The 15,020-nt window shown below is 42.5% G+C and overlaps 1 protein-coding gene across 1 annotated transcript; it reads right to left on the reverse strand.

The window, feature by feature from the left end:
• Nucleotides 1-273: 273 nt before the first annotated feature.
• LOC120058955 (forkhead box protein P1-B-like) lies at nucleotides 274-14,648 on the reverse strand. The gene is made up of 13 exons (XM_039007711.1): nucleotides 14,587-14,648; nucleotides 5,415-5,587; nucleotides 4,689-4,766; nucleotides 4,375-4,495; nucleotides 3,128-3,314; nucleotides 2,864-2,968; nucleotides 2,677-2,764; nucleotides 2,461-2,535; nucleotides 2,132-2,300; nucleotides 1,861-1,937; nucleotides 1,465-1,566; nucleotides 1,229-1,350; nucleotides 274-1,043 (listed from the first exon to the last, which is right to left on the reverse strand). The coding sequence occupies exons 2-13, from the start codon at nucleotides 5,577-5,579 to the stop codon at nucleotides 986-988; spliced, it is 1,347 nt and encodes a 448-aa protein (XP_038863639.1). The 5' UTR covers nucleotides 5,580-5,587; nucleotides 14,587-14,648; the 3' UTR covers nucleotides 274-985.
• Nucleotides 14,649-15,020: the final 372 nt, after the last annotated feature.

The raw sequence follows: 15,020 nt of genomic DNA on the forward strand, positions 1-15,020 counted from the left end.
CTGGATAACCCTTTCTAGGGAAAGCCTGGTTCACACAGAAGGACAACTGCTGGGTCTGCGGCAAAACGGATTAATAGCAGTGGAACAAGAAAAACACAATAGAGATGTTTAGAAACCAAATGCTACTGTATAGACAATATTTAGCTTGATGTCAATGGAATGTTAGATCCATTGTTTTGATGAGATATCAGAGTACCCCCCTTCCTTTAAAGGATAGATTGATTAGACAGATCACATCCACAAGATATAATCAAAGATACATTTAATTGCAGAGCATTTTTTGTTGTTGTACACAATGTAAAATTGTACTTGCTTGCTGTAACACCCCACTGGGCACACCATTTCATTTCAACGAGGACATTTGGGTAATATTTGGTAAAAACGTTGAACAATGAGATTTCAACCTTTATTCACCCACTCAATAAATCAGCCAGAAGTTTGTTGTCTGACTTATTGAGTGATGATCTGACATTATTTCAAAGGTACAAATTCATTATATTTCATACGAGGTTTGTCTATGTTGAAAATGTATTAAAATGTTGACATAATCCTATGGTTGAAATTCCACCCTCAAAACAACAGTTTACAATGATTAGCCCAGTGGGATAGAGTATACTGTATGTAGCCAATACAACAAAACAATTGTTTACCTTTTCACTATGTTTTGATTGACAAATGATTGCTAAGTATATATTTTTCTTTCAAATGCTGCAAAACATATAGCCATTCCAGCCGTCAGCCGTGCACACATCTTCATGATAAGAGAGTCTAGAGGCAAAAGAGTCCTGGGCTGTGCTATGTTGGAGCACCATCTGCTGCTGAACAAAGAAGGTGATGATAGGTTCTGTAGATACTGTAGACCAGGACTGGTCAACCCTCCTGGAGGGCTTTTTCTCCAGCCCTGTTAAAAAATACCTGATTCAGTTATAGGTCCTAGTGACTTCCTTTCCCAGTAGTTTTTCATTCACTGAAGGGGTGGCTATGTTCAAGGTTCCTCTGGACGAAATAAGGAGTAGGGTGCCAGCCATTTCACATGATGATCCCTGAAAAGATAGTTCATATTATTACAATATAATTTTTAAAAACATGCCTTTGTTAGCGGGTGGGTTAAGCTGTGTTTTATATTATTAACAGGGTTAACAATAGCACCCTCACTTGTTGAGTTAGAATGAAGCTGCAATACTAAGAATGAATCAAGAGAGCACATCCAGAGCATAGGTCTGTCTACCTGTGGTATTTTTGTCCCTTTCTCCTTTGATATTCCATTTCATCCACTGTCCAGACGGCCCCCTTGCCTCCCTCCACTCGCACAAAACACTTGTGGAGGCTAAGATTATGACGGACAGCGTTCTGTGGCGGCAAATGAATACAGCTTGTGTAAGGAGTTCAGGAGCTAATATTGCTCAAGACTCAAATATAGGACTCATATGAAAGCGAGCATAATGATCCAATAATGAGCCTAACCTTCCACGTGGCCGTGTTGTGTCGGAAGTAGAAGAACATGGTGGTGAACCAGTTGTAGATGTCATTCAGAGAGCGCTGCTTGTCTGGAGACTCCAGTATAGACTGCAGACAGACATGGTGGACAGTCACAATATGCTTGTGCAATTGAAACAACTCACATGAGGTCTAGACATAGATTGAAGTATTGCTACACATGTAGTCCAATACAACAGATTTTATATTAATGTCACACTTGTCGCTGTCTTGCAGTCCAACAAGGACGCATGAACTACTGAGCAAACTGTGTGTTCCTCAGCCACTCAGCCAGACTCTCGGCAGTCTACCTTTCACTTTTCTCAAGTGCTCCTTTTACACAAGTGTTCAGAGAGACACTACTGTCTAAATCAGACAACTCACCCATCTTATCATGCAGGCGTAGGTGTACAGTGGCCTAATGTTGTTGTATTTGTAACACTCAACACTCGGGATAAGATCTGTGGGAAGGCCAACGAAAGCAAACATACCAGGTCTTGAGTTTGGATCAGATTTCACAGCAACGCGAAAGGCAACATTACCAAAACAGACAAGCAAAACACTTGTAGGAATGCACTCAGAGTGGCATTCAGAAACAAAATGGAGTGGAACTCCCTCGGGCTTAAGAAGAGCGGGGGGGGGGGGGCAGTGTTACCTGGCCGTAGGTGGTGGGGAGCAGCAGAGGGCCAATACTCGTGCTGCACCAGCTCCTCTGGCTCTTTAGTGGTGCAGCGTGACACTCTATCTGGCACCCGGGCCAGGGCTGGGTTCTGGGGCAGGCCTAGTGACAGGCTGTGCCTGTAGGGCCAGTCTGAACCTGCCTTCTGACAGGGAGAGAGACCATGACCCAACAACACAGACATTCAACAAGGACAAGTTGGGGTACATAGAAATTGTCTTAAAAAGTGCAGGATAATGGACAATGGCCGGTTACTATAGTCACTTGAGGGAATTAGCCAAAAGAGGGAAGCCTTGAGAAGTTACCAAGACAGTTGATTTGTGTCCAGATAGGTGCAGATGAAGTTGCATTGCGAAGAGTTTCTGTTTTTCCACAGTCAGCTAAAAAAGAGAGAATGTTCATTAAGGGCCGCATTTTCACTTAGTTGGACTTGGAGCTTTACAACCTTTCTCGGTTGTCTGTGTTCACTAGTTGTAGTTTTTCTGTAAAACTCTATAATATGTAGAACTACAGGAACAAACCTGGGTCTCCATGAATTGCACCATGTCTTGTTGTACCCTCCACTGTGCAATGCTTCTGTCTCCATGACCATGGTCAGAGTGGAGGTGTCTGGAAACACCATAAAGAGCATCACAGTTATGACTATAAACAACAGCGCAACAACTGTATCACAATGACTAATGAAATATACTGGTGCTCATTACCTACTTCAAAAAACTGGGAAATTCTTCAAATACTGCATCGCAGCCAGGCCAGCAGCAGAGTCCGTTGAGAAACAGAGCACTGGACCCCTCTAAGGCTGGGTGACCTGCCCTGCAGAATGAGGGGAGGAATATTACAAACTTAGGATTTAACGCAATCAATCAAACCAACCTGGCATTGTTTATGCAGTTTCTGTTCATGTCACATGCGCACGCACAAGCTTAGATGCACGTACATGCACACAGACGCACACACACACGCGGAACTCACTCATGTTGCCTGGTGATGATGGAGCTCTGCTTAGGACTGGCTGTCCTCAGGGGAGAGGGGTGACGAGTTGGCCCAGGAGAGTGCTCAGAGTGTGGGGGAGAGGACTGTCCACGGCTCCCTGTGTCCACCTCCACCTTGCACAGTGAGATGGGCTGAGCTGAACTGGCCTCTGTTAGAGTGCATGGTGCTGGAGAAGCAGAAGGTAGAGAAAAATTGATCTTTATGGAGAAAGACCTAGATACACTTTCCATGAACCTCCTTTGAATAATGTACAGTATAATGGCTGTATAGAATTGTATGCAACATATGGAATGACACCATGCTTTTAAAGCCGCTAGTGTTTCCATTCAAAAGTGTGACTGTACACACACATTATATAGGGTGAGGGAAAAAGGAAAATGTTTTGACAATGATTTAATGGTCCAGTTGTGAATGTAAGGATGCTGCAGCGTGTCAGTCCAAGCGGACAGAAGTGTACTGTGGGGTTAGTTATGGATTCTATACATCCATTATACACTTGAGGGTCATTGACAGTGTTTCTACTGTAGGTCTTTCTCCATAAAGAGCTGTTTTATAGAGAGCAATAATAATGGCGTCTTTTAGTAAGCACCAACACCGCCATGGTCCGTGGAACAAAGCCTAAAGGGAAATGAATGGAGTTTTATATGTCTGTGGTAAACACAGGCTCAGGAGATCTTATACGTTTTGTTCTATGAGATAATCGTCATCAGCTAACGTCACTTTTTGTGCATTTTGAAGCATTTACTGTATGTAATGAAAAAAAGCACATGAAGGCTTCATAATTCATAAATGTCATGTCAACTGACTGATATTATCTCATATAACCAAACGTATAAGATCTCCTAAGCCTGTGTTAACCTTCTCCCAAAACCCTATTCTTTTCCCATTCATTTTCCCCATAAGAATGGCTGAACGAACCAGAGGAAACTCATTTCCATTTTTTAGGACTACAAGCTGGCTTTATATCTTCTCCTAAGACATACTACATTTGCACACACTATATAGATTTTTCTATTGTGTTATTGACTGTACTTTTGTTTATCCCATGTGTAACTCTGTGTTGTTGTTTTTGTCGCACTGCTATGCTTTATCTTGGCCAGGTCGCAGTTGTAAATGAGAACTTGTTCTCAACTGGCCTACCTGGTTAAATAAAGGTGAAATAAAAAATAAATAAAAAACATGTGTACGCAAGGGGGCTGCAGAGAGTCAGTCAGAGCAAAGCGTACCCTGCGGTCGTACGTGGGCAGCCTGAACACCCTGGCGTAGAACAGAGGGTCTGTGCTGGCTCAACTGGGGGCACAGAGACACCCGTTGCAGGACCGGTCTCCCCTCCTCCTCACTGGAACACTGGGGAGGACACGCAACAAGACACTTACAGTACCCCCTTTCACCAGCAGGGAGTTCTCCGGGCAAATACAAGCAACTTTCTTGTGCTAATGTCAGTGAAACTGAAACAATAATGTATGGGTTACATGTATCTCAGGTCAGAATAGGGCATCGGAACGCGTTATAATAGGAGGTATAAGAAGGAATATCATACCTGCTGTAACAATATGCTTTGGAGCTGAGACGAGGCCATAAGTGAACCTCCTTGTCTGATCATCAATGGGAAGCCCATCTATGAATAATGGACATGTATTTACATCATTCCTCTCGCTATAAGGACAACAAATATTCCATGTAATGAAAATATAAATATTTCCTCCAAGCTAGAATCCTTAGTTGCAACATTAATGTTTGGACTTAACAATTACCCATTGATTCTTGAAGACAATAACTTATAAAGGCCTGATAAGCTTAGTTCAACTGTCGCACCCCATCAGAACACAAAATAAAAGTTTGTTTTCCTTCAATGTTTGTAAACAAAGTAAATGTAAACAACCACTGTATAGCCTCAAAACATGGTTAAAACTGTCATTTTGATATCATGGATGGCCAGTCCTTGCATCCATAGCGTATATGAATTTGAGAGTGGTTCCATTTCTTTAGGCCCATCCCTCAGCTTTTTATCGAATCAGAGGCTGGGTGTGGCTTTGTTATTTTTATGGATTCTAGCTTTAATAGTCTTAAATTAGTATTATTATACAAAAAAATTGTAGACCAAAAAACAAATGAAAAAGCAAACGGTATGAAACCAATTGATGTACACTTTAGCTTGAGCTCTTAACTTTCAATTCATGTTTATTTTAGTATTCGTTATGTATTATTATTTTTCTTTGTAAATCTGGCTCAAATTTTGAAACCACAGTAACAGTTCAACCAGTACCTGTGTAACAGAGGTACGAGCACAGAGCTGAGGTGAGGCAGAATCTTTGGGCTGGGTACGTGTGTCTGGCTCCTCTCCCTGTTCACCCCGCCGCTCTCGCTGCTGCTGATGTCGCCCACTGTTCAGTCGCTCACTCTTCAACCTCTCACTCTCAGTCTGTGGCATCCCTGGGCCTGGTGCAGAAGAGCAGAAATGGATGGTTAGTGCTAAGTGCATGTTACCCCTAGGAATGCAGGGGTGGTGGTGGATAAAGGTTGACTCTCACGCTGCAAATGTGTAGACAACATAAACAATCGTAAATATACACACATCGCAATAGATAATCTCCACACAGGGCACCAATTATGTAGGTATGTTCCTATTTGTAAGGATATGTTGTATTCAGTCCAGCATATTGTTCAATGTATGACATTAAAACAACATATTGCTACAATATAATATAATAAAAGAGAGGGGGGGGGGGGGGGGGGGGGAAATACAAATTTGCTCTTTGGTAAATGTTAGACAGCTACAGGTTTGGAGGCATGGTATCTTTGTTCCTTTATCAGACATAATGAAAGGGAGAGGAGTTCAAACACAGTCTGGGCTGAGAGATTTTGTGGTTGTGCACAGGTGCAACCTTTGACTACACAGACAGTGGAGGGTACAGAGATGAACTGATAGCAGCAGGTATCTCAAAAATATAGCACAGGAAAGAGGGAAGGGGAGAGGGTGCTCCAATTCTTTTCTCCCCTCGTACCCCTGGTGCTGGTACTGTTTCAGTGGCATTCACCTTGTATTTAGAAGGAAATAATGTGGTATCAATGGCTACGTTATTGTGCTTAGTATACTTGAAAGGACTACTTGGTACCAAAATCTGTTAAAACTCCCAAAGAAACAAACATGTAATTATATCATGTCATTTTTAGGTAAATATGTAAATATCTGGTCATTTATTACTGTAAAATAAAGTGCTACCCAAGAGCTTCTAAAGGCAACCTCATAGAACTCTATACCTCAAATGTTTAAAAGTCTATGGGTGACCACTGTGTACATTTGCAAATGCACGCTCTCACCCAGGAAGAGGAAACAGGAATTCAGTAGAAAGAGAAAGTACTGAAGCTCTTTGTGGCTTCTCACTTTTATCTCCACTTCACTAGCAAAACCAAACATTTCTGCTTTACAGAAAGCTCAGATCAAAGCAAAGTATTTGTTGTAATGCAAAGTGACAATTGAATCAAGTCACATAAAAACAGGCATTAAATGAATAAGCACATCTTTTGGATTTGGAATTGAGATACATGTTTATGTCACACAGGTTTGTAGGGTGTGATTTGATGAATGGATGTGCTACAATGACATTACAAGTAGAAGATTGTGATATATTAACACTTCTTTCAACACTTCTCTCAACTGAGGACAATTACGTTCAGCTTTTACTACAGTCTAGGACTGGGTTTGATTATCAAAATGCTATATTTACAATCAACTACATATGGAAAGTTATTAATTCTGTATCATATTGAAACTTTTTTCTCATTGAGTTTTCTTATTACTCACTATGCTTCCATATCTAAAATATCTGTCTGATCTTGGCGCTTTGGAAGGAACCTGTGGGTGATATTGATTTGTAGATTCGCTTTCTTTGACCTATAACACTACAGTAGGGGAGGAAGGAATTTATAAGCAGAGTAATCATTCTTTTTGATCTTTGATCCACAAAGGACAGTATTAAACAGAATATGATTTTTTCCCCCAATATTATATTATGTTCAATTTATAATATGCTTTCTTCTAATTCAACTTTTCTTTTTGAATGAGAAGAAAAACATTTATAAAAATAGATTAGAGTAAATACTATACTGTAGTGGTGACTTAGAGACAGCTACATTAACATTTATGTCCAAAATGATTGAATGAATCTAAATGGTAAAATAAGCATGAAGACTAACTTTCAATTTGATGGTCATATAATACCAGTCCTACAGACAATTTAAAAAAAGATATTGCAGTTTATATTACAAAGTTAGGATGTTTCTTGAACATTTATGTCCAGCTTCTGTATTTCCAGAGTTTGCAAAATTTTGGGCAAAAAGGTGAACTCAGCTCCATCATTCATTGAGTCAGATGGCTCATTCATCACAAAACCCACTGATATTGCCAACTACTTTCATAGTTTTTTTATTGGCAAGATTAGCCAATTTAGGCATGACATGCCAACAACAAACCCTGAACCTACACATCCATTAATAAATTACCAAATTATGAAATACAAGCATTGTAATTTTGAATTCCGTAAAGTGAGTGTGGAAGAGGTGAATAAATAATTGTCTAACTTCTCAAATGTAACATTTCATTCTGTGATAAGTCACTGACTCAAAGCCACAAGAAGGTAGAACATATTTCAAACGTTGCTTGTAAGGGGGCGGTAGTTGCAGAAATGTTGGGTCTGACAACTTGGATGGAAAATTACTGAGGATGATAGCGGACTATATTGACCCTCCTATTTGCCATCTGTTCAATCTAGGCCTACAGGAAAGCGTGTGCCCTCAGGCCTGGAGGGAAGCAAAAGTCATTCCGCTACCCAAGAATAGCTAAGCACCCTTTACTGGCTCAAACAGCCTGCTACAAATCCTTAGTAAACTTTTGGAAAAAATTGTGTTTGACCAGATACAACGCTATTACAGAGTAATACCGAATTGCAGCACTGTAGAAACTATTACATTACAACGGAACGACTTGATTAGCGTAGTGTTAGCTGGCTACATAGTTGTCTTTGCTGTCTTTGTATCCAAGATAATTGTGTAGTTAGAGTAATTGTCAAGGTTACCTAGCCAGTTACCGAGGCTACCTAGCCAGCTACACTTTCAAACTAAGTCAACAACGCAGCCACTGCTAGCTAGCCTACTCCACCAGCCAGCAGCACTATCATTTTAGTCTATAAGATTTTTTGCAACGTAAGCTTAACTTTCTGAACATTTGAGACGTGTAGTCCACTTGTCATTCCAATCTCCTTTGCATTAGCGTAGCCTCTTCTGTAGCCTGTCAACTATGTGTCTGTCTATCCCTCTTCTCTCCTCTCTGCACAGACCATACAAACGCTTCACACCGCGTGGCCGCCGCCACTCTAACCTGGTGGTCCCAGCGCGCACGACCCACGTGGAGTTCCAGGTCTCCGGCAGCCTCTGGAACTGCCGATCTGCGGCCAACAAGGCAGAGTTCATCTCAGCCTATGCTTCCCTCCAGTCCATCGACTTCTTGGCACTGACGGAAACATGGATTACCACAGATAACACTGCTACTCCTACTGCTCTCTCCTCGTCTGCCCAAGTGTTCTCGCACACCCCGAGAGCCTCTGGTCAGCGGGGTGGTGGCACTGGGATCCTCATCTCTCCCAAGTGGACATTCTCTCTTTCTCCCCTGACCCATCTGTCTATCGCCTCCTTTGAATTCCATGCTGTCACAGTTACCAGCCCTTTCAAGCTTAACATCCTTATCATTTATCGCCCCCCAGGTTCCCTTGGAGAGTTCATCAATGAGCTTGACGCCTTGATAAGTTCCTTTCCTGAGGATGGCTCACCTCTCACAGTACTGGGTGACTTTAACCTCCCCACGTCTACCTTTGACTCATTCCTCTCTGCCTCCTTCTTTCCACTCCTCTCCTCTTTTGACCTCACCCTCTCACCTTCCCCCCCTACTCACAAGGCAGGCAATACGCTTGACCTCATCTTTACTAGATGCTGTTCTTCCACTAATCTCATTGCAACTCCCCTCCAAGTCTCCGACCACTACCTTGTATCCTTTTCCCTCTCGCTCTCATCCAACACTTCCCACTCTGCCCCTACTCGGATGGTATCGCGCCGTCCCAACCTTCGCTCTCTCTCCCCCGCTACTCTCTCCTCTTCCATCCTATCATCTCTTCCCTCTGCTCAAACCTTCTCCAACCTATCTCCTGATTCTGCCTCCTCAACCCTCCTCTCCTCCCTTTCTGCATCCTTTAACTCTCTATGTCCCCTATCCTCCAGGCCGGCTCGGTCCTCCCCTCCTGCTCCGTGGCTCGACGACTCATTGCGAGCTCACAGAACAGGGCTCCGGGCAGCCGAGCGGAAATGGAGGAAAACTCGCCTCCCTGCGGACCTGGCATCCTTTCACTCCCTCCTCTCTACATTCTCCTCTTCTGTCTCTGCTGCTAAAGCCACTTTCTACCACTCTAAATTCCAAGCATCTGCCTCTAACCCTAGGAAGCTCTTTGCCACCTTCTCCTCCCTCCTGAATCCTCCTCCCCCTCCCCCCCTCCTCCTCCCTCTCTGCGGATGACTTCGGCAACCATTTTGAAAAGAAGGTCGACGACATCCGATCCTCGTTTGCTAAGTCAAACGACACCGCTGGTTCTGCTCACCCTGCCCTACCCTGTGCTTTGACCTCTTTCTCCCCTCTCTCTCCAGATGAAATCTCGCGTCTTGTGACGGCCGGCCGCCCAACAACCTGCCCGCTTGACCCTATCCCCTCCTCTCTTCTCCAGGCCATTTCCGGAGACCTTCTCCCTTACCTCACCTCGCTCATCAACTCATCCTTGACCGCTGGCTACGTCCCTTCCGCCTTCAAGAGAGCGAGAGTTGCACCCCTGCTGAAAAAACCTACACTCGATCCCTCCGATGTCAACAACTACAGACCAGTATCCCTTCTTTCTTTTCTCTCCAAAACTCTTGAACGTGCCGTCCTTGGCCAGCTCTCCTGCTATCTCTCTCAGAATGACCTTCTTGATCCAAATCAGTCAGGTTTCAAGACTAGTCATTCAACTGAGACTGCTCTTCTCTGTGTCACGGAGGCGCTCCGCACTGCTAAAGCTAACTCTCTCTCCTCTGCTCTCATCCTTCTAGACCTATCGGCTGCCTTTGATACAGTGAACCATCAGATCCTCCTCTCCACCCTCTCCGAGTTGGGCATCTCCGGCGCGGCCCACGCTTGGATTGCGTCCTACCTGACAGGTCGCTCCTACCAGGTGGCGTGGCGAGAATCTGTCTCCGCACCACGTGCTCTCACCACTGGTGTCCCCCAGGGCTCTGTTCTAGGCCCTCTCCTATTCTCGCTATACACCAAGTCACTTGGCTCTGTCATATCCTCACATGGTCTCTCCTATCATTGCTATGCAGACGACACACAATTAATCTTCTCCTTTCCCCCTTCTGATAACCAGGTGGCGAATCGCATCTCTGCATGTCTGGCAGACATATCAGTGTGGATGACGGATCACCACCTCAAGCTGAACCTCGGCAAGACGGAGCTGCTCTTCCTCCCGGGGAAGGACTGCCCTTTCCATGATCTCGCCATCACGGTTGACAACTCCATTGTGTCCTCCTCCCAGAGTGCTAAGAACCTTGGCGTGATCCTGGACAACACGCTGTCGTTCTCAACTAACATCAAGGCGGTGACCCGTTCCTGTAGGTTCATGCTCTACAACATTCGCAGAGTACGACCCTGCCTCACACAGGAAGCGGCGCAGGTCCTAATCCAGGCACTTGTCATCTCCCGTCTGGACTACTGCAACTCGCTGTTGGCTGGGCTCCCTGCCTGTGCCATTAAACCCCTACAACTCATCCAGAACGCCGCAGCCCGTCTGGTGTTCAACCTTCCCAAGTTCTCTCACGTCACCCCGCTCCTCCGCTCTCTCCACTGGCTTCCAGTTGAAGCTCGCATCCGCTACAAGACCATGGTGCTTGCCTACGGAGCTGTGAGGGGAACGGCACCTCCGTACCTTCAGGCTCTGATCAGGCCCTACACCCAAACAAGGGCACTGCGTTCATCCACCTCTGGCCTGCTCGCCTCCCTACCTCTGAGGAAGTACAGCTCCCGCTCAGCCCAGTCAAAACTGTTCGCTGCTCTGGCACCCCAATGGTGGAACAAACTCCCCCACGACGCCAGGTCAGCGGAGTCAATCACCACCTTCCGGAAACAACTGAAACACCACCTCTTTAAGGAATACCTAGGATAGGATAAAGTAATCCTTCTAACCCCCCCCTCCCCCTTAAAAGAGTTAGATGCACTATTGTAAAGTGGTTGTTCCACTGGATATCATAAGGTGAATGCACCAACTTGTAAGTCGCTCTGGATAAGAGCGTCTGCTAAATGACTTAAATGTAAATGTAAATGTAAACAAATCAACAATTGACTTTCAGCATACTTATAGGGAAGGGCAAATCACTGATGATTGGCTGAAATAAATTGATAATAAGAAGCTTGTGGTTGCTGTTTTGTGTTCTTTAATGGAAGCCTCTCCAACATAATCCAGGTAGAGTTGGGCATTCCCCAGGTAGAGTAAAGCCTGTGAGTCTATGTATGCTGATGGCTCAACATTATAAACGTCAGCTATCACAGCAAGTAAAATCACTTAACAAAAAGCTGCAGTCAGTTTTAGAATGGCCTGTGCTATCTGCGATCCTTAAGACGTCCCTACCCCATTAAGGTTGACATGTTAAATGGTTACGGTAAGGGTTAAGGTTAGAGTTAGGGTTATGGTAAGGATAGGGGTTAAGGTTAGGAATGTCACAAAGATCCCAGATAGCACTGACAAGTAAAAAGCTAGAACTAAATATTTAAGACTATAAGCATTGTATTTGGGCCAACATTCACAAAACCCTGAACCTCAACTAAATCTTCTAATGAATAATGTGAAAATTTAGCAAGTTTAGGAGACTAAACTGCTTGGTGTAACCTTGGATTGTTAACTGTCATGGTTAAAACACATTGATGTAACAGTAGCTAACATGGGGAGAGGTTGTCTGCCCGTAATAAAGTGCTGCTCTGCTTTCTTGACATTCCTATCAACAAAACAAGTCCTACAGGCCCTAGTTTTATCGCACCTGGACTACTGCCCAGTCATATGGTCAAGTGCCACAAAGAGGGACATCGGCAAATTACAGTTGACCCAGAACAGAGCAGCACGGTTGGCCCTTAAGTGTACATGGAGAACTAACATCATTAACATGCATGTCAATCTCTGCTGTCTCAAAGTAGAGGAGAGACTGACTGCATCACTACTTGTCTTTGCGAGAGGTACTGACATGTTGAAAGCACAGAGCTGTTTGTTCAAACTAGCACACAGCTCAGAAACCCACGCATACCCCACACAACATGTCACAAGGGGTCTTTTCACAGTTCCCAAGTCCAGAATAGACTTTGGGAAACGCACAGTACTACACAGAGCCATGATTACATGGAACTCTATTCCACATTAAGTAACTCATGCAAGCAGTAAAATCTGATTTAAAAAAAACAGAATAAAACCACCTTATGGAACAAGGTGGACTGTAAAGAGACACACACACACACAGAGGCACACACAGAGGCACACACACGGTAGCGCACTCACTCTACACACACGTACATTGTAATATTGTTGTATGGTGGTATTATACATTTTGTATTGTAGATATGTAGTGGTGTAATACTTTTATATGATGTACTGTTTTATTTTTTGTTTTTTGTGTAATGTAAGTGCCATTATGTGTTTGGACCCCAGGAAGAGTAGCTGCTGCCTTGGCAACAGCTAATCGGGATCCCTAATAGTACAAATACAATTAAATACAAATAAAAAGCAATTGAGATAGAACTACTACTCACGTTTACTAATGTCACATTAGTGTGCAGCGTAAATCCAGCTACAACAAGTGAAGGGTGTAAATGCTGGAGTGAGAAGATCCCACACCCTACAATCATGTCACACTGACTCAGAGCTTCCATTTATAACTATGACTAGTACATCACTATTGGCATTTGCCAGAATTTGACCTACATGTATTATTCTATAAACTACAATACAAAAAAAATGTGCATGTATTAATCTGTTCATCCTAATCTGATCTTTAAATTAGGTTAACTGAATAAAAACCTAATCTACCTGGAATATTTTGGTGATTTGCAGATTAAATGCATGTTGGGATTGTAGTGTAAGCCTCAATACTTCAATTTTTATATTGACAAAAAATTATTCATAGAGAGAAAATGCTTTCTGGTTTTCTCACAGATCAAAAGAAACACAATTGAAAGACCAAAGTATAACAGTGTAATTCCTGTAAGGTGATTCATCGTCTTTGACATTGTGGTACCGAAAATATTACTATATTCCATAATTTGCTTTTTTTGTGGTAACAATGTACAGATATTGACAACCGTCAGACAAATCTGAATGTATGATCATTTTGATGACACAGCAACATGTGATACCGGTACACATTCTTGACATAAATTTTTAAAAATCCCAGTATCCTTTAATGATAAAAGACAAATTCTGGACAAGCCCCCAGATTCGTCACAAATGACCTTTTTGCATCATGAGACTTCAATCCACCAACAGTCCATCATGTTATGAATATCAGGCCTTGGGTCTAAACCCAAATCATTTAAAGAATTACATTTACAATGAGTTTGTACATTTTTTTAGTAACGCATAGATATTTCAGAGTTTCAATTATTACATTTTTTTCACCAAGTATTTCCTTGAATATAGTGAGTTCAAATGAATCTACCCTAACCGTGATAGATATCATACCAAAGTCATTTCAATTTTGTGAATGAACGTGCCCAGTGTTAGAATTGTGTCGACTGGGTTGTCATTGAATAATCCATTCAATGAGAAGTTAAAAGTAATCTTGAACATAATGTTTAAAAAATGTGTAGAAGAAAGATTGGATTGTTTTAGCCTATATGTTTAGTGATGCTTTAAATACTTACTTTTACACCTGTTAACACCTTTTAACAGATTCCTCACTAAAGCAGTCATTACAAACTAAGTTATTTTCTTAGTTGTGTTTACTTAATATTAAGACCTATCATGCCCCTTTCACCCTTTTGCTATATGCCTACAATCTGTGTTACCCAACTGATATACAGTATTGATACTTTTTACGCTTTTAGAAGTAAGGTACATGATCATTAGACTACACTATAAAATAGCTTATACACCACAGCTACAAACAATCCACCATTACAGATTACACCAAACCAGATTACACCATGGTCTTGAGTTTTGCGTACTGTACGTACCTCTGGGGGACACGCACCCCAATTTGGGAGACACTTGTCCACTGAATTATCTCCCTTCTGATACACAGAATGGTTGCCAACTCTAGCTGAAAGCAAAGAAGTACATTCCTAAAATGTAAAGGTCACACGTTAAAACAGACAGTTTTCTCACCTTACACCTTCCGTATCTCCTGCTCGCTTTCTGTCTTCCTGTTCTTAAGAGGATGAGATGCTAGAAAATGAAAAAAAAAAGCTAACAAATGTCAGAGAGAGGGGGTAGTATTCCACAAGTGATGTTTGAAGTTTATTATGTTTAAAAGAACACAGACTACCAGCAATATTCACTGTAACGGTGAAACAGGTTATGGTAAGAGCAAAGAAATGTTGAAAAGGAAATGTTTCTTAAAATATGTTTATAAATATAAAAATGTTTATGAAAAGTATATTTCTTTGATGATATAAAACAATTATATTTGATTTCAGCATTAATTATTAATTTGTTAGGCAAGTAGACCAAAACCTATTAGCATGTTTTGTCTAAGGTACAAATAAATGTTAACATTGACGCTAATCACCTCCAATAGTATCTTATTTTTGCTTGTCCAA

This window comes from Salvelinus namaycush, chromosome 14 (assembly GCF_016432855.1).
Source record: "Salvelinus namaycush isolate Seneca chromosome 14, SaNama_1.0, whole genome shotgun sequence".
Taxonomy (NCBI): Eukaryota; Metazoa; Chordata; class Actinopteri; order Salmoniformes; family Salmonidae; genus Salvelinus; species Salvelinus namaycush.